Source organism: Callorhinchus milii, unplaced genomic scaffold, assembly GCF_018977255.1.
Source record: "Callorhinchus milii isolate IMCB2004 unplaced genomic scaffold, IMCB_Cmil_1.0 Scaffold2, whole genome shotgun sequence".
Lineage (NCBI taxonomy): Eukaryota > Metazoa > Chordata > Chondrichthyes > Chimaeriformes > Callorhinchidae > Callorhinchus > Callorhinchus milii.
This window is the reverse complement of record NW_024704743.1, coordinates 4,395,407-4,418,076: the sequence shown is the minus strand read 5'-3', so window position 1 is coordinate 4,418,076 and position 22,670 is coordinate 4,395,407. Positions and strand designations below refer to the sequence as shown.

At 41.2% G+C, this 22,670-nt stretch overlaps 1 protein-coding gene across 7 annotated transcripts in view; it reads right to left on the bottom strand.

The window, feature by feature from the left end:
- Nucleotides 1-22,670, bottom strand: part of larp4b (La ribonucleoprotein 4B) — a 48,722-nt gene that overhangs the window by 10,440 nt on the left and 15,612 nt on the right. The window contains exons 1-11 of one of the 7 annotated variants that reach the window (XM_007901192.2): nt 17,237-20,973; nt 15,698-15,833; nt 13,705-13,869; nt 11,498-11,591; nt 10,455-10,591; nt 10,266-10,369; nt 7,226-7,336; nt 5,753-5,806; nt 5,466-5,672; nt 1,630-1,751; nt 577-828 (exon numbers count right to left, since the gene is read on the bottom strand). In XM_007901192.2, coding sequence (XP_007899383.2) covers nt 577-828; nt 1,630-1,751; nt 5,466-5,672; nt 5,753-5,806; nt 7,226-7,336; nt 10,266-10,369; nt 10,455-10,591; nt 11,498-11,591; nt 13,705-13,869; nt 15,698-15,833; nt 17,237-20,890 — 5,036 coding nt within the window. In that variant the 5' untranslated portion in view covers nt 20,891-20,973. Of the gene's footprint in view, nt 1-576; nt 829-1,629; nt 1,752-4,736; nt 4,831-4,852; nt 5,343-5,465; nt 5,673-5,752; nt 5,807-7,225; nt 7,337-10,265; nt 10,370-10,454; nt 10,592-11,497; nt 11,592-13,704; nt 13,870-15,697; nt 15,834-17,236; nt 20,974-22,670 lie in introns of those variants that run through there. The other 6 variants (XM_007901193.2, XM_042346814.1, XM_042346815.1 and 3 more) reach the window with 6 other exon arrangements.

The following is a 22,670-nucleotide window of genomic DNA, read 5'->3' as shown; positions in this document are numbered from 1 at the left end:
CAAAAAAGGATATTGCAGTGATCGAGAGGATACAGACGGCAACTAAAATGATTGAGGGGATGGAGGGACTGGCCGATGAGAAGCGATCAGGTAAACTGGGTATGTCCACACTGGAGCAGGTTGAGGGACAACAGGATTACAATCTAAGATTCTAACAGGACTAGATAACGTAGACCATGATAAGCTGCTTGTACTGAATAGTAGAACCAGGGGACATGGTCTGCAATTGAAGTGGGTGGGTGGGGGGGGGGGAGAGAATTCAGAACAAATCTGTAGAAACACTAGTTCAGTGAGCGAGTAGTGAATGTGTGGAACAGGCTCCCGAGGGAGACGGTAGAAGCAGAAAATGTTGATTCTTTCAAGAACACATTAGATAGATTTCTGTTAGGAAATAAAATCTCAGGTTACAATATATAGTTATATTATATATATATATAGGGACACGACATGTCATGCGACTGCCAGAATGGTGGAAGATGAACGGGATGGACCTTGGTCTTTTTTGGCCAAGCAATTTCTTATGTATGCTACGTTATCTTAAAAGAGAGACTTTTTTAAAAAAAAATCCATACTAACTTTCCTCGGCCCATACTGGATGATGTATCAAGATTGATCTGCTCCGGTCTTCCAGTCCCAAGATCCCTCTTATTGTAACCTGTGTTATTATGGATCCGCGGCCTGTTGGGTCCTGCCGGTCGCATTTGTGGACTTCGAACGCCATTCAACAGACGATCAGCGGAAAAATTAAATATTGCGGGGCTCTCCAGTAGGCCTGGCCCACGGTCTGTGTTCGGCAGTGTCGGCCGCAGGTGGGATTTACTGTGGTTCCTAAAACCCAAAAACAAAATTGTATGCTAGAGTAGAAATCATTTTTATTTTATTAAAAGAAAACCACACTTGGCGTTTCACGAATTATCAAAGGCTTCACAGAATATACTGTAAAGTGGATTGCCTGTGTATTTGTGGGTGAAACGTGGCAGACAATTGCGTACAGCAGTGTCCCACAAACAGTCGTGGATTGAGTGACAAAATTATTATAAATAAGGCCATAGGAACTGGAGACCATTCAGTCCATGAAGCCAGTTCATCGAAGGTCATCGAATTTTACAGCACGTGTCCGATCTTAACAAAATCACAGATAATTACATTTGATTTTGAACCATATATTGAACAATCCCAAAGAGCTTCAAACAATGTGTTGCTTTGAAGTGCAGTGGAACAACAGCTAGTCCACACCAGCAACTTCCACAAACAATGAAATGAGTGACCCATTCATCCACTTTGGTGAATTTGACTGAGTGAGCCAAACTGTCTTTAATTTATCCAACTGATGCATAACACATTATAGGCAAAAGCAACAAAACCAGAATCCCTCTCTTCCCTCCCCCACCCACCATTCCCTATCCCCCTGACGGAAACTAATATTATCACTGCCCATCATAAACATTTATCACTTTTCTCCTTTTAGGTTCTTTAATCCAGAAACAGGCAAAAATGCATCCATCAAAGTTTCATGTATTAGTGCTTTAAATAATTCAATAAACCCCAACTCTTTCTCTCTCTCTGCCCACTTCATGATGAAATCCGCGTTGCGTACCACATTGTATTTGAAGTTTTAAATTTACGTACCAAACATCGTACCTGTTTCTGGGATTATAGTGTCTGAGTGTAGTCAAGGGGGCTGCAGCAGATTTGAAGTTTGGAGCTGTGGTAAATCCATTGATGAAACCTGCACTTGGAAATGGAGATACCTACAAAGAAACAAAAATGACACGTTGCACACCGAATGTAATATTCAATATACACAACTTAAACTATACAGCGAAAGACAAGGCTACAATTTTGGAACCTTTATTGCACAAGTTCCAGGGATATTTGGGATGTCTGGAAGGAACCCCTGCCAGCAACAAGTAAAATTTAAGGATAATGCGTCATCACTGTGTTCACGAATGCGGCAAAATAAATTGAAGGTTTGGAGTGAAATGTGGACCAGTCTATCAGGAAAGCAACTAGATAATGAGTTGCAAATCTTAACTTGGAGCCAGGATTATATTTCAGACTAAATGTTCTCCTTGATTACACACACAAAAATAATGTGTAATGCAGTGATGCAGCATGAATCAAAGAGTTAGACTAACATTCAAAATGGAGAAACAGTTTAACAGCTTTCATCGGATAATTTTGATGTTCACAGTTCAGGGGCCCTAAAGGCTGCAGCAGTGCTTTTGAAAAATTTAAGCATCTCTAATACATGTATTGGAATTCTTTGAAGAGGTGGGGAATTAATGGATATAATAACCTGCATTTGGCAAAGGTGTTGACAAGTATTCAATACATAAGATTTTTAATTCCATAGCCTTCGTCTTTAAATTGCATTCAAATTGTTTGGCTTAACAGGAAGCAACAGGGAATAGGGAAAAAAGCTACAGTCGTAAATAGAAGGGTCTGCTCTTGATTCCATACCCTGAAGCAGAACCAAAATTGGCTCCCATGGATAATCACAGTTCCAATTAGTAATCATATACAGGAAACACATTATAGCAAAACCACATTAGAGCACTCCTGTGTATAAAGCAGCCTTGCTAATGGCACGGGCCAACCGTGGAGCTAAACTAACCAGGAAGTGAAACGCCCACTTCTGGCTCGGACTGGTCTGCTTCCAGCACTTAAAAAAAGGTTGACATCAGGTCAGCACCGATTCCACTTCCTGTGGAATGCACATTTGTACTTTTAGCCCCAATGATGTCACTTTGCAAAGCTGGAAGCATCAGTAGCAACCTAACAACCAACAAATCAGACATTTTTCTCAAGTTAGTTTGTAAAACAGCCTCTGGACGTTTGAATCTAGAAGACCATGTTTCATGAAGTTCTCTGTACAATTCCTGATCAATAAGATTAAAATGAACCTGAACACCAAACTGCCAATTAGGCTTAGGTGTTATTATACAAAACAAACTTACATTGCTTGAGGGATAACCTTACAACACATTTTCTAAAAACTTGTATACGGTTGCTTAAATGCTATTATAATACTTTATAGTACCTACTTAAACTGCACCAAACCGTGGACACCACAAGGGACTTGACGATATAACATTAATGAATTATCTGGCAATTAATTACAATTGAGAATGATATGATTATAAGAATTTGCTTCTAAGTTGAAAGGAATAGAAGTACAAATAGGAGCCTAGAGAAGAATACAGCAAAGTATGCTAAATGATATTCCAGTATATCTAAAGAAATAAATGAGGAAATTCAAACTCAGATAATCTTAATGATGAGATTAATGGCAAAAACAGCTGATATATTAACCAGGTATTTTCTAGACTTAGTCGTTGAAGAAGATCAAATTGTACAAACATTTCTGAAGTACATCTTTGTATGATTTCGAAGCGTGCCGGAGGTACTTGATAGATGGTGGAGATCAACAAATCCTTTGCACTAGATGCTATACAACCTAAGCTATGGGATAGCAACGATGACTTGCATTTATATGGTGCCTTCACCCGGGGTGGTGTCTCAGAGCACTCGACAGTGACGGAGCTTGACCCTGAGCTGGGGAGATGTGGCCCAAGGCGCTGTCGAAGAAGATCTTCAGGTGCGGTTTGAAGACGGGCAAGGCAGAGGGAATGAGGCAGAGTTCCATAGCTTTGGAGAGGATGAGGGACATGCAGTTCAGATTTTCAGAGAGCAGACAAAATTCCATTAAGGCCCTCGTGAATCCAAGGAAGGGCGTGAGAACGGATAAGAAATTGATATAAAATAGGAGTACTCCTGAAAGGTGGAATGTCAGACATGAGGTATACCTTATGAGACTGTGTTGTACACGGGTAGAAAAAAAAATTGATGCTTTAGTAATAATATACAATAAATTGAATACAGATTTGGTTTGGAAGCGCTTTCACCTCTTTGCTTCATGAAAAGCTATTTTACCTTCGAGAACTGAAGTTGATTGTTGAATTATTTTCAATATTAGGCACTGCTACATATGAAAAGTTAAGAAACTCTAGATTCTTAGTTTTGAGCAGCTTGCAAAGCTTTCCCTTGCGTGCATGTAAAAGTGGTCAGATGATATCAGTGCCAACACCTGATTTCATTAGGAATCAAACGGAATGGCACCTGTTCACCCTTACATGGGAGATAAATACACCCTTGCCAGAAAGTCTACCATTTACTAAGATGACGATACAGGTCATTGCAATTTCCCCAAAACACCCCCTGTTGGTGGCGGTTCAGAGCAGGTTTTGCTTGTGTGCAAAGGCTACCTACTATTGGAGGTGAAAATAGTACACAGAATGGTGTACACAGAGCTAAAGCCCAAGGAAACAGAACAATGGAAGATAAAAATGTTCCACTGGCTGATTCACCAACCGAACACCCATTTTCTCTTAACCTTTCATGTGATTTTTGACTTCAAATGCCGCCAGGAACGTTCAAGCAAAGGACAACTGGCGAGCTTGTTGGTATTCACGTCTCAACGTTCATAAACTTGCATTCTTCTAAAAGGCTGTGTAAGCACAGTTGATCCCAAAGCCTCAACTCTATTTCGATTGCTTCACGTGGTTCCCGATTGCGATTTATGTCTTTAAGATTACCAGCGCACCAATTTAGCTAACCTTCAACCTTCGAGAGGATTCAATTTCCTTTTTTTTAAAAAAAAAGCAGGAAATATGAAAGTATGACAAACATTAATTTAAAAATTAGTCTAGGCTCCAACGTGCTTACCATCAAATGGTAGGACACTGGTTCGAACCGATTCCCCCACATGGTGAATTCCCAATCTCAGCTGTGCTCTTGGGGAGGTGCTGTGCAGAGGCCAGTCACTTCCTCACAAGGAAGAAAGGGAAGAAAAAAAAGACAAGTCATCCAGGACTAATCTCATGCACCTCCAAACAGGTGGTTACAGAGTGGCATTGGCAGAGACCTGGGAGCAAGTTTCCTGCCTGACCGCTCAGCTGAGAAATAGTGAATGTTATGAAACCAAAAAAAAAGGAGGAAAACAAAATAACTTTCTCCCTCAAGAAACGCTGGAAATAAAAAATAGTTGACATGGGAGAGTAGTGGGTGTGTGCGTACATGTATGCATGTTTAGCCTTCCTAACAATGGGACACAACCTTTATGAAGATTGCCAGGGGCTATCTTTGTTCTTGCACGAATCACATGAAGCAAATGAAATGTTCATGGAAGTAGAAATTACGGGACCTCGAATCGTGGAAGAAATATTAAATTGATGGGTGTCACAAATGCGCTTCGAATCGTAGTTGCACAACCATTTAAAAGTTAAGAGAATATGAAAGCACCTAAATTTTCAGCCGTTTTCAGTTCAATAGGCTCCAATCTGGCAAAAAAAAAACAAATCCAACAGTTTCTCACAATTTCCAGCCTGTGACTTTACCGCAAGAGCGATTTTCTACTGGCAAAGATTTACCCATCAAAACATTTCCACGCACGAAGCACTCACCAATGTTGGATCCAGGTAGCTGTGTGCTGCAGACCAAGACTGAGGAGTCAGAAGGCTATAAAGTGGAAATTGCTGTTGGGGGCTGTAGATAGGAGGTACATAAAACGACGTGTACCGTTGCTGAGTGTACAGGTTCATATCAATCGGTCTGTAACCATTCTTTGGCAGGAAGGTGTTGATAGCCATTGGCTTTGCTTTTATCCTTGCCTGTAAGAAATGTCCCAGTCACCAATGAGTTCATGTCACAAACGTCCAAACAAAATGTTGAATCGTTTTAAAAGTGTTACCTTTATAGGCCGTCCCTGGAAGGTTTTCACTTCTTCACGAAGGTACCTATAAGCCTGAACAAAAACCCACACAAGAAGCCATCAACCACAGGTCGCTGTGTTTTTTTTTAAGATTTAAAATACAAGTTTTGTTGTAAACTTAAAATCAAAAGGCACAAAGTATATTCATTGCATTTACAGGTCTCGCCCCAAATTAAAAAACAGTTAAAATAAAATCCTGCTTCTCTAGCCCCTAATTGCTTTGTACCGAGGTGCTACAAGGGATTTCTCTCCTCTTATACTTAGAAACATATATCCACCATCACAACTCAATTCCTAAAATTGAAAGAGCAAGAAACTACCATGTCCTGGGGTAAATGATCAACTCAAGTCAACGTGCATTAAAAGAAAATAAGGTATATTGCTTGAATTACCATGACATAGTGTAGAACCTCTCAATTTAGAGCTCTTCATCCCTAAACACACCATTGTTCTTTTCTCAACCATTTCCAACCATTTGATATTCTTTTTGAAGGTAGCGTGCTCGCAACTGCACAATATTCTACATGCGGCTTCTGATGTCAAAAATGTTACCTAGTATTTCAAAGGTTTGATAACTGATCATGCTGACAGGAAACATAAAAATAGCAACAATGGGGCTATTCAGGCTTCGAGCCTATTCCACCAATTTAGTAGACCGTGCCGAGTGGTGGTGGGGGGGTCCAACCTTCTGGCTGCTGAGGGCTGGATTTTGGATTTAAGAAATGCCCGCAGGCCACAGAAGCAATATTTTTTCCTGATTGTCCAGTCCTGTTGCCTGGCAGAGCCTGAGCCCGCCCGACTGCCGATCAGCTCAGGGCCTGCGCGACGCCTGTATTTGAGGACAATGAACTTGAGAATGTTTCGTGGGCTGGGTGTAATCATCCCCAGGGCCGCAATGCGGCCCACGGGCCGCCAGTTGGGAGCACGTCGACCTTGCCAAATCTTTTCATCCCAATGCCCCGCCTTTTCGCCATAACTTTACCACCCAAGTATCTGTCTTGCTTTCAGATATCCGTGTGGATTGCTTCTCTACAGCATTGTGGTGTAGAGCATTCCGCATCTTGGCAACCCTCCATGTGAAGGAATGTGGCCTGAGCTCAGTTCTAACCATCTTTGTTCTGATTTCAAGGCAATGTCCCTTGTAATGGAAGCATTGAGTAAATGACAATCAGCTACACATTCATTAGCTTTGCTCACACTCTTAGACAGCAATCTATTCCTCAAGTCAAGCTACCAGAATTTGTTACAGCAGTTTTTTTTTGCAGTCTCTATTTTACGCTAAAAGTTGCAACTAACAAAGAAAATTGCATTTTTTAAAAAAAGTGCAGATCAAAAAATATTAAGTTCCAGAATTTAGTGCCATACTGAAAGCTTTTCTAGAAACTACGCGACAAAATTTCTGTATATATATCAAATTGGAATTCCCCAAACCTTAATATAAACGAGCTTTACCTGCTGCGCATCTGCCTCCGATTCAAAGGTGATAAACCAGTTGTCGTTGTAGGCAAACTCACAGCTCATGAACTTTGGAAAATTTTCCCCTTTGAAGAGTGCTTCCACCTCCTGAAGATAAACAGTGCTAATTAATGCTGAAAATGTTCCAAATAAGCAAAATTTTCATTTATTTGAACCTTTTGAAATAATAAATAATTTCTCCTTCCCTAGAGGAAAGTAGAAATACCAGTTGTTGGTTATTTGCACAATTACATTGGTCATCCTTCAAATCCTTATAAAATGCAGCTCTAAAGAGGTAGCTGATCCCTCCAATTTTCCCTCTATGGGAAAAGGATCTTCACTGAGAACCTCTGTATGCCGAGATGGGGAACTCACTCCAGGGTGGATCTACCTTTATTCGGTACATGTTAAAGGCCTAACCTACTGCACCAGCAGTATCGTATTTCAAGCTATGATATGGCAGCTGTAGAGGTTGCTGTTTTTTTTCCTCAACTAGCAGTAAACTGAAGGCTACCGACAAAACATTTTACAATTAACAGATGTACCGGGGAGAGGGAGTTACAGAGTGTGGGGGCAGAGAGGCTGAAAGCCCGACCACCGATGGTAGGCTGGGGCGGGCGGGAGACATGGAGCAGGCCGGAGCCCGCTGAACGGAGTGAGTGGGCAGGTTGGTAGGGAGTCAGCAGGTCGGAGAGGTAGGAGGTGGGGGCAAGGCCACGGATGGCCTTGAAAGTGAGGACGAAGATCTTGAATTCAACACAACACCATCATAACAGGTTAATCAGCCACTACGCCCCGAAACTCTGTAACACTCTCCCTCAGTCGCTCCGCCTCGCCCCCTCTCTCCCCCTTTCAAAGTCCTGACTGAAAACCTTCCGTTTCAACCGCGCTTACGGTCACCACCCCCACATGGAGTCATGAGACGCTACCCTGCGTGGAGGGCGCTATATAAATGCAGGTTATTGTGGTTGTTACGCTTCACATTTTACATTTCGTCGGGCAACGTAGATTTCAACAAAAAAGCCTCTTAAGAGTTGAGTTCAGCAGCAAGCAAAGCAAGCAAACGATGCTAAAAGTCAAATGTTTTACAGTGCTGAAACTTACGGGACAGCTTTTTTTAAAAAAAAATCAATTATGATTAACAAACAAAATGAAAACAAGAACCTTAATACATTAAATGGGGCATGACGTTGAATATTGATTTGGAGTTAGGGTGCCGACCTGGGAATTCACTCCCTTATCAGCAGAGGACCAGCATAACCCTAGGATGATTCAGCATCAATTATGCATACTATTCAATATTCTTAAGGAAACATATCACTAACCATCCCAAGCCCTGAAGCCACGATTTCAAATTTAGATAAATGTTGATTGATACAACGTACACTTAGACAGAGCCTTTCATGTCAGGAAAACATCCCAAAGAGGCATTTTGAAACATTTACATCAGTACTTTGCCCGACCACTGCGGTAACCTGGCTTCATGTTTTGATATTTGAGATGACTGCACCGTATTCAAGATTACTTAAGATGTTAGTTTAGATAATGCCACAAGCTAACCAGGAATGCTATAGATTTACCATGAGGTAATGCGGTGTCTACGGATGGGATATACATCAGTTCAACCAAACTATCTTTTCATATAAATTGGACTACAGGCTTCTCTTTGAAGAATAATGCCTTAAGCAATCTAATCTTTCATTGAGGATGACTTTGTAGGTTGATGTCTAACGAGCTCAACAGCATCAATATCTGCCCCCGGATGCAATGGCACTCAAAGCCAGCTTCAAATGAAGCAAAACTCAGGGATAAAAACCTGAAGGGTGGAGATGAACACTGGTTTGGCACAATTGGTTATAATAATAATCCTTGCATTTGATATAGCGCCTTATCACGTCTTCGAAACATCTCAAAGCGCTTCTCAGAATATACTGTGAAGTTAATTGACGGTATATTTTTGTGAAATACAATCCTGGTTAGTGCTAAGAATAATGTAATGAAGAAATCAGGATGTGGCCTAAAATGTAATCCCAAGTAATAACAAATTACATTTAGATAGCGTCTTCCACGTCGGAAGTATGTCCCACGATTCTGGACACTCACTTTTAAAGCCCTCCACGGGCATGCTCTTCCCTACTTCTGCTAGTTATGAACACAATAACCTATCCATTCCGTCTGCTCAGCCGGCACTGGCCAATTTGCACGCAGCCAGGTATTTTGTAAACAAACTGACTCCAAGGATCTGACTAAATATCAAACAGACGAAACATTTCCAAGGAAAGGTAGAAGTTACAACTCTGTGCTAATGCGGGAGAAACAGCTTGATGCAGTAATGGGAGGGCAATGGGAATTGTTAACCTGAAACAAATAGACCCGAATGCCTTCTTGATCCGAACATTTTTGGGACTGTGTGAAAATACGACGGACTCAATTCACCTTTGTGCCAATGGAATCAATTTGGGGGGCATGAAGGAGAGGTAAGGAGAAATAAAAGTAGAGATCTTATTTTTCCAAGACATCTGCAGCCATAAAGGATAACAGCTGCATTTTTCGAGAATTAGATCTTTGTTGTGTATTGGTGTTGCCTTTTGCACACCCCAAGGACCCTAGAACAAGCGAGTTAATTGTTCTGCTTGTTGCTAGGTACTGCAATCCTATCCTGTGGCACTGAGCAGAAGCTGTTCCTCTGTGTACGGAGATATTAGTTTAGAATATGCTTCAGTCAGAATACATTATATATTTTTCCTCCAGTGTTCACAGGCATATGAGAAACATCAACCTTTCTGGCCTCCTGCATACTCATCAAATCACCAGTTGCCAACAGCCTTGTTCGAGTTCCTGGATTATTCTGTTTATGCACATAATTTTATTCACTTTTTGTAGATTTATAGTTCTCCATGTTGAGACATTCCATTTTGAAAGTTTAAAAACATAATTCCTGGTCTTGTATTTGACTGAAAATAACGCACGTAAATAATTATTGTACTAATTGCTGGGTGCAATTACTTGTGTGTTCAACTCATTTCTCAAAGCTTACCTCAATCGGTGTTGATTCTGGTACCTCTCGTAAAATTACGATGCAGCGATTTTGATTTGGTCTGACCTTTTCCCCCTTCTCATCCACTTGAACCAAAGGCAATGCTAAACAACAAGACGTATGAGTCAACGACAACATTTTAAAACATTGAGGAAAAAACTTGTTGGATTTTAAAAGACACGCACTTACATTTCAAAACGTCAACAATCAGGTCCATATCCGTACTCAGTTTTTTCACGTGGTCTAGGTTTGCTACTGTCAGTATTGGCACATACTGGTCACTGTCCATTTGGGAAACTAGGTACATGTCGTTGGCCAGGTTTTCTCTGCAAAACACAAATTAAATTCATCAATACAAATGACAAACATCAACGCTGGCTCTCAACCGTATTGTAAAGCTCAGTATTAGCTTAGCATTAGCTCTTTAGGTTATGTTCTTAGCTTGATGTTGCCCAAATACTGACAAGAATTGGTTTCATAATTAAAATCAAATAGAAAATACGGTGTAGAGAGAACACACCACCATCCCGCCAATCCAAATGAGAGTGTTGGGCACGTAAACACGTAATCACTGTTTCTAACAATTGGGAACACAGAACATAATAGCTTTAATTAAAGCTGTTGAAAAGATCATTGTACCAATCAATCCAAAAACTTGCACCTAACATCAAACATGAGAGCGCAGGTGAGATTAGAGAAGCCGGGTCTGTTCACAATGGAGCAGAGACGGTTGAGGGGAGACTTGATTGAAGTGCACAAAATCATGAGGGCTTTTGTTAGGGTAAATAGAAGTTATCTCCATTGATAGGCGAGTCAGTAACGTGGGACCATAGTTATAAGATAGATGCATAGCCACAAGAGTAGCGAAAGGAGAACTTAGGAGGAATTTTTTTTCACCCATGGAGTAGTTGGGATGTAGAATGTCCTGCCGCGGAACAACAAAAACAACAAGATTGCATTTATAAAGTGCCTTTCACGTCGGGAGGACGTCCCAAGGCACTGGAAGGTGGTGGAGACGGAGTCCGATGTAACTTTAAAAGTGAAGCAGATAGGCATATGAAACATTGGCTTGAAGAGATACGGGAATGTTCCGGCTTTGGCATTGAAGTGATCTTCCTGCTCAGTGAGACCGAATGGCCTCCTTCAGCACTGTACTAAGTTCCTATCCCAATGTGAAAATAAGTTACCAAAAATGTGTCAACAGCTTTCAGAAAACTATCATTCTGACTTACCGAGATAAACAGAATTCCAATGTCTTTTTCAGCAATTCTCGAAGATCTTCATGGCCAACAGTCTGCTGTTCCAAAGGAGTCTGATCACCTCCTCCTAACAGATCCAAAAAAGAAACCAAATTTTTGCAGGGAAAACAGGCATTGAGTTCTCAAGCATGAATGCAATGCAACCCATTACCCCCTTTCAAATCCACGACTTTGAATAAAGATGCAATTCCCCCTAGTAACTCTTACATTGCTTACGGTAGACAAACTGGACAAAAAAATAGGCCAGGTGCTACAATTAAAATTGTTTTAAGAAATTATTTTTTGGATTTGTATCTGAAACCCAAATGGAACTGTAAGATTTGTAAGCTGGCGATCTTGCCCAAGTGGATCTCACAACTTGTCCTGCAAGCTGACAAAGTCCAGTGTACTCCTATGACAATCCAGCAAAATGACTGCAAAATTGAGTTGGTTCGCGCAAAGATGAACTATGAAGTTATAACATTTTAAATAGAATGGAATGATGTAGAACTGAGTACGCATCCAAGACGATATCTTGAATAATATCTGTATATAAACGATAAAATTCTTAATTATCTTCCATGCCCAATAAAGTGATTATCCTACGGCTGGAGGGGGCGGGGGTGGAGAGAGAAGGCGGGAGGTAACAGATGTGCTTCGCAGAGGAATGTCAGAATCAAGAGCATCCAGTCTGGCTTATCAGCAGGACTTGGCTTCGGAACAGAGACTCTTCCCACTCAGCTCCAGTTTACCTTACAAGCCAAATCCTGAACAGATGGCACAGTCCTAGCTGGACAACTCGTGGGAATCTTGCCAGACAGTGCTCTCAATGGCAAACTATGCAGCTTTAGCTGGTTGAATTTGAGCAATTCTCCAACACTTTGACTCTCACCAACCTGAACCTAATGCTCGCCAGTATTAAGCCAGCAGGGAAAATTTCTGCATTCCATTCCAGACGGTGAAATTTCCACATGTAGGTGGCGTACATATGTGGGATTCACAGTGTGGGTTGGATACCCTTAAGCATGGTGACTATTTCCACTGGTTAGACACGTGGCTAGCCCCAAAAAGGCCCTCTTTTACCAAGATTTAGTTTTTCACATCTGTGTTGTTATATTATTATTCAAAGATACAACAACTAATAAAAATAGCAGACTGTGTTTATTTGCATCAACAACAAACAATAATCTCCCTACGACAATAGTTATATTGGATGCTGGATTTAAAATGATACTCAAACCAAGTCCACTTCCTTATTTAAACAGAATTTACTTTTTTGGCCGTGTTTTTTTGGGGGCAAAACTGCCCATCAGACCACAGTTTGCCTGACATACAAATGGGGGAAAGAAAAGCAAATAAAAAGCACCAAACTCAAAATTTTCTAAACGTTAAAATTAGTGATTCATTCTGGAATGACTGGACACGTTACAAAGCCTTATTTTTCAATTGATGTGTACGAGTCAAAATACTTTACAAAACATTTAACTGATATCAAATATCAGCTAACTGTGGAACTGAAGATTAATAATATTTTGAGAAAGACTGCAATATATTGTTTTCAGAATACCTCTCTCCCGCCACAAAATATCTCTGAAGACTGCACAAAGCAATAATGGCTACTATGATGGTGACATTTTGTTTGTTAATTGCACAATACTGTAGATATAATGCATGTCTTGTGTTCTGAAAGATTTATCTGATAGATATCAAAAGAGGAAGTCCCTCTGAAAGTGAGGATACAACTAAATTAACCGTCATTGTGTGAGGCACTTTTGGGCAGGAAGTATCTTAGGAACAGGAGTAGCCCTCAAGCCTGTTCCGTTATTCTCTCGGATCATGGCTGATCTGTACTTCAACTCCGAATACTCGCCTTTACCCCGCAATGCCCTTCACTTATAAAAAAAAATCTATCTACCTAAGTCTTGAAAACTGTAGCCCAGTACAGATCAGTATTTTAAGATGGGGGGAAGAGAAAGACCAAATAACCAATTTCAATATTTCATTCATTTCAATAATGTCTCCTCCCCTCCCAGCTTCTTCTAGGCAGCAAAGCTCACGTTTCTTCAATTTTACCTCATTCCCTAAACATGTGGCATCAGACTTATTGCTCTTTGCACATTTTTTGCAGTGCATTTATAGCTTGCCGATTAAAATGTATTGAGTGTACTTGGCGAAATCTAGACCACAGGGTCAAGATCTACCTGTCTGCTTGGTTCCATGCATCGTCTCGTATTCTGAAAAACTAGAGTCAGGACATTGAAGTGTCACAACGTTCGGGTCTGGAGGCTCAGTGGGAGAAACGATCAAGGTGGGCTCCTGTGACGGACTCTGGAAGGACTTGTCAGCATCACCAATGGCTTCAAATCCTGAAATCACATTGAAGTGTATTATAATTTAAAAATATATAAATTATCTATTCATTTATGCTTTACGCTACATTATTCCAGACACCCACGATGGAGTGTATGCTCAACAGCTCACAAACCAAGATGTACACACTTTGGCTCACTACAGGGGCAACTTGAGCCCCCCCCCCTCCACCCCCACCCCATTCAAAGAATGGAGTCCTGTAGCTCAGTGGTTAGAACACTCGCCTTGCAAGCGAGAGGACCTGGGTTCGATTCCTAGGCAGGGCGAATGATAGGGCAAGTTTCCTTACTCCACACGCCTCTCTTTATTAGCAATAAGTAGGAACACGGTTGTTAAGTCAACAACAGGCAGATTGCTTTCCTGGGGGTAATAATCCCTTAAAAAGAAATTGGGTCACTAAATCCATGACTGTTTGTGGCACGCTGCTGTGTGCAATTGGCTGCCGTGTTTCACCACACAAAATAGTCAATTCACTTTACAGTCTATTATGTGAAGCGTTTTGAGACGTTTCGAAGACATGATAAGGCACTATATCAAATGTAAGGATTATTATCATCATTAAGAACACTCTAACAAACTGCACCATGGAGGAGACGCTCGCTGTCTGTACCCAATCCTCCCTACAGCTAAACTACACTGTGTTGTAGCAGCAGGTTGCCAATTATGTTACAGTCTCAGAATCTATTGCAGAGTACCTATTCCATTCAGTGATAAAAAAATCCTAGAAAATATTTGGCTTTGCGGATTTGAGTAGGATCTTTGGTTGAGCCATGCTCTCACGAATGACTCGGTTCGATTTCTGGGCGGAGCAAAACCTTAGACAAGTTTCCTTACTCCTGCTTAAGCATTACCAAGGGCAGCTCGTGCTCTCAATTTCCGAAAGGCTCCAGCATAATATTTTCCTGGTAATATCTGAAGCTTCAATTGGGCAGGAGAATGAGGACACGGCAACTATTTTTATATAGGACAAACCATTATTTATAATCCATTAATCCCCAATACCCATTCATACTGATCTCTAATTCTACGTTAAACATAGCCGTGTAACATTCTAGCCAGACTTTTGAATGTGGGATGTTACGCTGATCGCACAAGGACAGACCGGCCACATTTTTATTTTATTGTCAACTAGAATTAGGATTTTACAGTGCCAAGATGCACAAAAGCAACTCACTGTAGGTCGCATCTTTAATCTGCAATCTACAGTCACCCAGTCATATTGATTTAAATTGACGTTTGTTCTATCTAGAATCAATACACAATGCCAGGAATCGAAGACAGCCTTGAAAAGGGCTGGTTCAAAATAGTTGCCTCATGAACCATTGATCAGAAGACAGACTAAAGTGTGTACTTTATAATTTATAGCATATTGTCACATTTACATCCAATATAAATTCTACATGTATGATAAATTATATACATTACATCCAAAGTGGTTATCACACTTCACAATATTCCCTGTAACACTCGTTTCCTCCCATTGTTAAAGGTGTTATACCCAGTACAAGGATTATTATATACACAACAGTTACAAGTAACTAATTACCACTCTGAATCACTCTAGTAATAAGGGGAAGGGGAAGAACAAAGTAAAATAATTTCTTCCTTCCAAAAAAACATAATAAATTGGTCACTCAATCCACGACCGTTTGTGGGACACTTCTGTGCTCAATTTTGCTTTTCCCCCACACAGAAATATATACAGTCAATCTATATTAGGGTATATTCGGTGAAGCGCTTTGAGATGTCTCGAAGGTGTGATCAGGCCTCTATAGCAAATGCTAGGATTATTATTTTTTAATTAAATTCACAGGACATACATACCCTCTGAGCAGGTGTCAGGAGTTGCCAATGGTTCTTCCCATGTCTCACAGGCATTGCTAGCAGCAGCATCAAGATTTAGCACGTGATTTGCCCATACCTTGGCATTAGGATTCAAATCAGAAACCTTGGCCGAGTCCTGCAAAAACAGAAAACTGTTAATGTGCATTTAAAACTTTTGCTGTTATTAAAGACCAATGCATCTGCAGCATTTCTCAACAAAAAAAGTAAAACCTTTTACATGAACCTTTTTTTAAAAAAAAAATTGGTCAGCCGGGTCTTTGACGCATACAGAAACCCATCACCGTGCTTAAGAGTATCCAAACCAAACTGAGAATTCCACGCATCCCACCGACACATGGAAACTCCAAAGATAACCCTAGATTAATATAGGCTCTATAGTCTCAGAAAAAGTGCTTGAACTGCTTGCTTGCCTGACGATGCAACATGAACATCTGAACCATTTTTCTCATAACATTCACCTTCAAATACAATACATTTCGCAACCATGATAGCAAGCTATCAATTTCTAACTGCCACCCATCTCCTTATATAAGAAATAAAATGTTTAGGAGCTTTCTTGTGATTAGTGGAGTCCCGTAGCGTAATGGTTAGCACGCTCGCCTCGCAAGCAAGAGGACCTTGGTTTGATTCCTGAGCGGGGGGGGGGGGAACCTCAGGCAAGTTCCCTTACTCCACACGCCTCCGTTTACCCAGCAGTAAGTAGGAACCCGGTTGCTCATCGATTGGCAGACTGCTTTTCGAGGGTTATAATCTCTCCCCCATCCCCAAAGAGAAAAGGAATTGGTCACTCAATTCACGACTGTTTGTGGGACACTGCTGTGTGGAAGTGGCTGCTGCCTTGTTGCCCACAAATACCCAGTCAATTCAGTTTACAACATATTCTGTGAAGCACTTCGAGATGTCACGGCGACGTGATAAGGTGCTATACCAAATGCAAGGAATATTATTATCATAACTCCATGTCTCATTGTTTCTTCTTCCAGGAGACCACAATAGTCAATTGTTGTACTCCCACCTATCAATCTCACTAAAGTGCAGACTAGTCTAGGAAACCCATTTACCAACAGGAAATGTGTGGTGAGCAAGCCTCACCCCAAACACGTCACTGCAACATCAGAAATAGAAAATACAGTTGACACAATGGACAATATTGATGTGTAAATTTCTACCAAGATAACAAAGATTCATTGTTTTCATATACACCAGGGTAATAGTCACGTAAAATGTTGTACTCCATCATGGAGTTAGTCAAACTGCGCAGTAAATTACTTTACACACACNAAAAAATCTAGCAGTTAAAAGAGTAATGCAATTCTGATTCCATGTTGATTTCTATTTCTAAAGTGCACTTAGTTCAAATAATATTTGAAGCGATTAAGTTTGGGATTGGTCATCCACAAATGAAATCACAAAACATCTTAAATAAAGCGCTGAGCAGAAAAGGCAAACCAGCATTGACATTTTTTAAAATGGCAAAAAGCCCAAATCAGATTTAAACCAGAGTTAAGAGATACTCACAGTCTGGTCATATTCATTAATCCATCCCCAAACATCACTGGTTTCGGAGAGGGAAAGTGGGTAGGGATATATTCCCATAAGAGCTACTGAAGTGTCAACATTCTTTGATACCGATTCTTGGGTTACACCCATTTGTTGTAGGTTGACCTCTTTCATAATTTCAGAGAAGCAGGTATTCCACAAACAGCTTGGCTGGTCGACTGAATCAGTCTTCAGCTGTTCAGAAAATGTATGCATAGATCTATCTTTGGCCACGGTATCAAAAACTTGATTGACTGCCCACGATGGGGCTATTTCACTTTGTAAACCGTGTCCATCTAATTTAGGTTTGTCCCCAGACTCCCCTAAAATAACTTCCATCATCCCCATGACACATCTCTCACTATTTGTGGATGTTTCAGACAAACATCTCTCTTTTTCATCACCATCTGTGAAGTTTGAGACTTGGGGTATTTCATATGAAGGGGTTGATGCATAGCGGTCGATCTGCCTTTCATCTATAGAAAGTTCTGTGGATGTACAGAATTCAGTAGAATCATATACATCTTCTGGAGTGCTAGAAAAAGGAAAAGCCTCACCTTTTTCCAATGATACAGACGTTTTTAAACACTCAACACCCTTTTTTGAATCAGTTTTGAAGCTGCACAGACTACTACTCTTGACTGAGACCTCCATGGTTCTATCACTTGTGTCACATAGGACTTGTGGAACTTCATTTTCCATCCTGCATAGAACTGGGCACTGTGTCAACTCTGTACTAAATATTTGGTTCAAGCCTTCACTTGTCCCTTTGTTGCAGTATTCTGACAGATTCACGTTTATATTTCCGTTAATTCTGCTCTTCAGTTGTGCATTTTCCACAGTTTCAGAACCTCCAAGTGTCACTTTTTCTTCCCAATCAGGTGCGTTCTGCTCGGATACAGATTCACTGCTTTGAAGACTCTGTTCAGTTATTTCATTCAAGACCATTTCTTTCTTAAGGTCTTTCAGGCTGCCTAAATCTCCACCTGAATTGGAGCACACGTCCATATAGCTTTCCAGTACGTCAGGAATTACAGAACATTTCTGAATGGTGAAATCCTCTTCACTGCCTACTTCAGAAGTAGAATCAACAGCTAAAGCCAAAGTATCTTGGTGATCCAGTTTCACCTTATTGATGTTTGCGCCACTGTAATCGAGCTCATCTTTTCTTTGGTGATTAGTTGCGTTCGTGAACAACTTTTCAGAGTTCCACAAATTATTCAATTCATAATGGTTAGGGGCATCAGATTCTAAGGAAGCCAGGCTGGAATGGCAGTCAGTATCGGATACACCGAATGTAATACCAGTTTGCAAAACATTCTGTGTGCAAATAGCGTCAAGATTTTCCCCATCTTGGCAACTGTCGTTTTGATTCTGCAGCTGCTCAACAATGATAGAATCACTGTCATCATCAGAAGAAAGCACCCTGTCATTAGCATGTGGATCGAGTTTCAAAATCTTCACTTTGGATTCAAGCTGCTGTCGAACAGCAAATGTGGGTATCGATTCCAAATAGTCATTCAATTGGTTGCTTGGCTGCATGAAATCCAAACGTTTATCTTCTGGAGGCTCAGAGTACAAACCGTTTATACTTGCATCAAACTCAGTATTTTGTCCCCCTTTTTGGAATACATCCGTTTCAATCTGCCGATCGGCAAACTCTCCTTGATCACTGCAGTCTCTTTGCAAAGTAGTTGGCATACAAATTAAATGGTTATGAGCTCGCTCATCACAAAGAGATTGACTGAAGTAACAGCTTGAAATTCCTGTAAAGTATGAATTAGGCATCCCTTCAGCCAGGGAATTACAATGCAACGGTTGATTCAACTTCGGTGATTCTTCCAGTCCCATTACAGTTAAACCATTGGGCAGATTTTCGTCATTCGCATGATTGCATGGCGCTATCTCTTCATTGCCGTGCAGTTGTTCAGTTGAGTTCAGATCCAGCAGAGTTTTAGATTCTGAATTTTTCTCATCAAGCCTCTGTGTACAAGCATCTTTGCAAACCGTGTCAGAGGTTTCCGAATCAGCAAACATAAGTGACGGTTCGAAAACTTTTTCAACTCCAATTACAGATTTTGATGCAGGATCTGGAATTGTGGGCCTTGGAGGAGGATCAGAACATTGCAAGTGCATTCCACTGTTAGCATTCGCTCCATATATATGACAATCTCCATCGCAAAGTTTCATAACTTGTTCACTTTCTGTTGGTAAATATGCAGTCACATCTGTATCTTTAATAGTGTTATTTTGTGCAAGAGATCCCGTCGTTATCTGCCTTCCCTCACAACCAGAGTATTCTAACAACTTGCTAACATTGGAGTATTTCGAAGCATTGTCCCCTGAACTAATAAAGTTGTTCCTCTTGGACAAGCAAGTTTTCTCAGCAACTGAAGGCTCCGCAAAGTTGCCTTTCATTCCATGTTTAGGTTGGCCATTGAGAGTTTCTGTATCACGTTCAGTTGTCTCTGCAAGCAGCCGTACTACACTCAACCTGTGGTTTGACAATACAGAAGAAGCTTGCCCGTCAGTGTCCATTTCTGCGGAAACAATGCGCGGTGTCATTATGCCTGCCTCTATTTGCTCCGTTACTTCAGGCTCAACTGCCTCCCCTTGCTCAGATACAGCTGCTCTGCTTATAGGCCGTGTTGAAAAGTCCACACCATGATCGACAGACCATGTTAGGTTGTGCTTTCTCTCCACTGCAACAGCTGAACAATGCATATCTGGAACAGTGCTACAAGTAAAAGCAGGTGCACCCTCATCTAGTTCGACATCTTCTACATCTATTGTGCAGATACTGTAGAATTCATTTGGTCTGGGTTTTATATTTATTTCAGAGGCCAGATGACTGGTATCCAAGGTGTTCTCTTGCACGTTTTGCCTCCACGTTTTAATCCCTTCAATTTCCTCGGGCTTTTTATTTTTAGCAAAATGAAACTCAGTCACTAAATGACATGAAATATTTTGCTGCTGTGCGCGGGAAATCTCACCACTCGTTTGACAACTCTCCATACATTCTCCACTTGGAACTTCTTCTGGGGTTCGAAGCAGTTTCTCATTCCCAGGAGAATCACTCTCAGCAGTTGAATTAGGCATTCCTTCAGTTACGTTCTCAGCAATTTCAACCATTTCAGGATTCCCCTCCAACGGAGCAGCAGAAGTGCACAACTTTCGCCATTTACTCTTTGAGGTGCCATTCTCTGCTTTAATAGAGTATTTTCTCTTTGGCAAACCAAAGATATCCCACAGTGTCCTCTGCATATTTGATTGGGAACAGTCATTTGTAAGGAAGTAATCACTGACTTCTGCAAGATTCTCAGGGTGCTGAAAATGATCTGCATTCTGGTAAGAGCATTCATTACTTAACCAAGGCCAGACTCTCCTCCGGTTAGACTTGAGCTCTCCTTGCCCCTGGTCAGCACCAGCACATCCTCTCTTGAAAGCACGTGGAGTTTCCATCTTACTGAATTCCTTAGCTTGCTCGTCCAAGTCACTTTTTTCAATGACATCGGCACTACCGATTTGAATGCTTTCAGCTGTTTCTCTCCTCGTCTTCTGCAACAAGCTTGTTTTCTCATCGACCTGGTCAGGCACCACAGGGCCCCTCTCTTTACTGAAGCAGCAGCCCATGCTGAGTCACGACACTGCCACTACACACTGAAGCTCAGAACTTATGAAATGAACTAACTGCTCTACAGACGAGCCAACACCCAAGTACCAAAAATAGTGCTGATGAAAATCTGCGCTGAGATTCATGTGCTCCTGTCAATCAAACCTCGTTCCAGAGGTCGGTCAGGGGCAGGATTTAAGGTCGAAGGATTGGGGAGGGGCTGAGATCACTTGGCTTCACCCCTCTGTCTGCTCCCAACAAGACTGGGCTGCCAGTCAGTCAGACGGGCTGTTGGCAATGTCCAGCCTTTGACTGGCAGTCGGCTGACGATTGAGATGCCACGATTTGGGGACTGAGCTGCCAGTCAGTCAGTCAGTGGCTGAAGGCGCTTAAACAGCAATGCGATCGTGAAAAAGTACAAGTAATTGAGTCAGATCCAGCCGACTTTTTGCTGAATTTGGCCAACTTCAAAGTGATTGGGGGGGGGGGGGATTTTGAACCCTGCTGACTCTTCCTTCTGGCACTAAATTAACTTTATACTATGAAAGTTTTGCCCCAGACACTTCCCAAATGTATACTATTGGACTGGACCACTTTTGCGATGGGGAGATGAGAGAATTCCAAGTGTCCAAGTTAGAGCTACAATAGAACTACTGTACTTCGATCAATCAACTTATTTTTATTTCCGGTATCCATCTCTGATAATTCCATGTGTAGATGGGATGCATGGAATTCTCCATTTGGTTTGGATAATCTGAAGCATAGTGATGGGTTTCCACATGTGTCAGACACCCGGCTGACCAAGAAAAAAAAATTCTCTTTCAAATTATGATTTTCTGTCCTAAATAGTGTTCAGAAAACCTCGGCCAAAAAAGGCACAGCATAAAATGCATTTCAATCTCACTGGTGTTCTTCGCCAGCCAAACAGCAGCATAAGTTAATAATAATCATCATCCTCGCATTTGGTTTTGTGCCTTATTCATGTCAAGAGCTTCATGCCAAAGCTTTTCACAGAAGTTACTGAAGTGACTTTGTTTTTGTCAAGGAATGCGTCAACCAATTTGCACACAGCAATATTCCATGAACAGCCATGAAGTGAATGACCAATTTTATTTTGAGGGATTGTTGGCCAGAATAACAGGAGGAACTCCCATCTCTTTTTAAATAGTGCCATTTGATCTTTAATGTCCTCCTAAATAGGCAAACGGGACCTCGGTTTAACATCTCATCCAAAGGATGTCATCTCTGACAATGCAACACACCCTCAGGACTCCACTGGAGTGTCATCTTAGTCTACGAGTCCATGGGTCTTGAACTCACAACTTTCCGATTTAATGGACGAGACTGCTATCACTGAGCCAGGTTAACACGTGGTATCCTTTATCCTACTTCCCAATCTGTGAACTTGTGCATATTGATGGGTTTAACTCAGATGCTGAAGTTGTAATAGTATTTGTGTGTTTGAAAAATCCTAACCAGCATCATAAAGGGATTGACTGCCAGTCAGCTCGTCTGCATTCACTACACAAACCAGAAAGCTGGCCAGCAACCTGCACAACATTTGGCAGACTTCCAGACCATCGGGTTGTGACTGACAACAGTTCCTACACATTGCATCAGGCAGCAACCTGAAGACTGGAAACTAGCCTTTGTGAAAAAAAAGCACGAGAAAACAGCCAGCATTTTGAAACAAGACAGCACGATTTGAAGTGAGCCAACTACCTGGGTGCATTCTGAATGTTTCCATCCCAATTATGCTATAATCAAACACACATTATAATGCATCCCATTATAACAGGG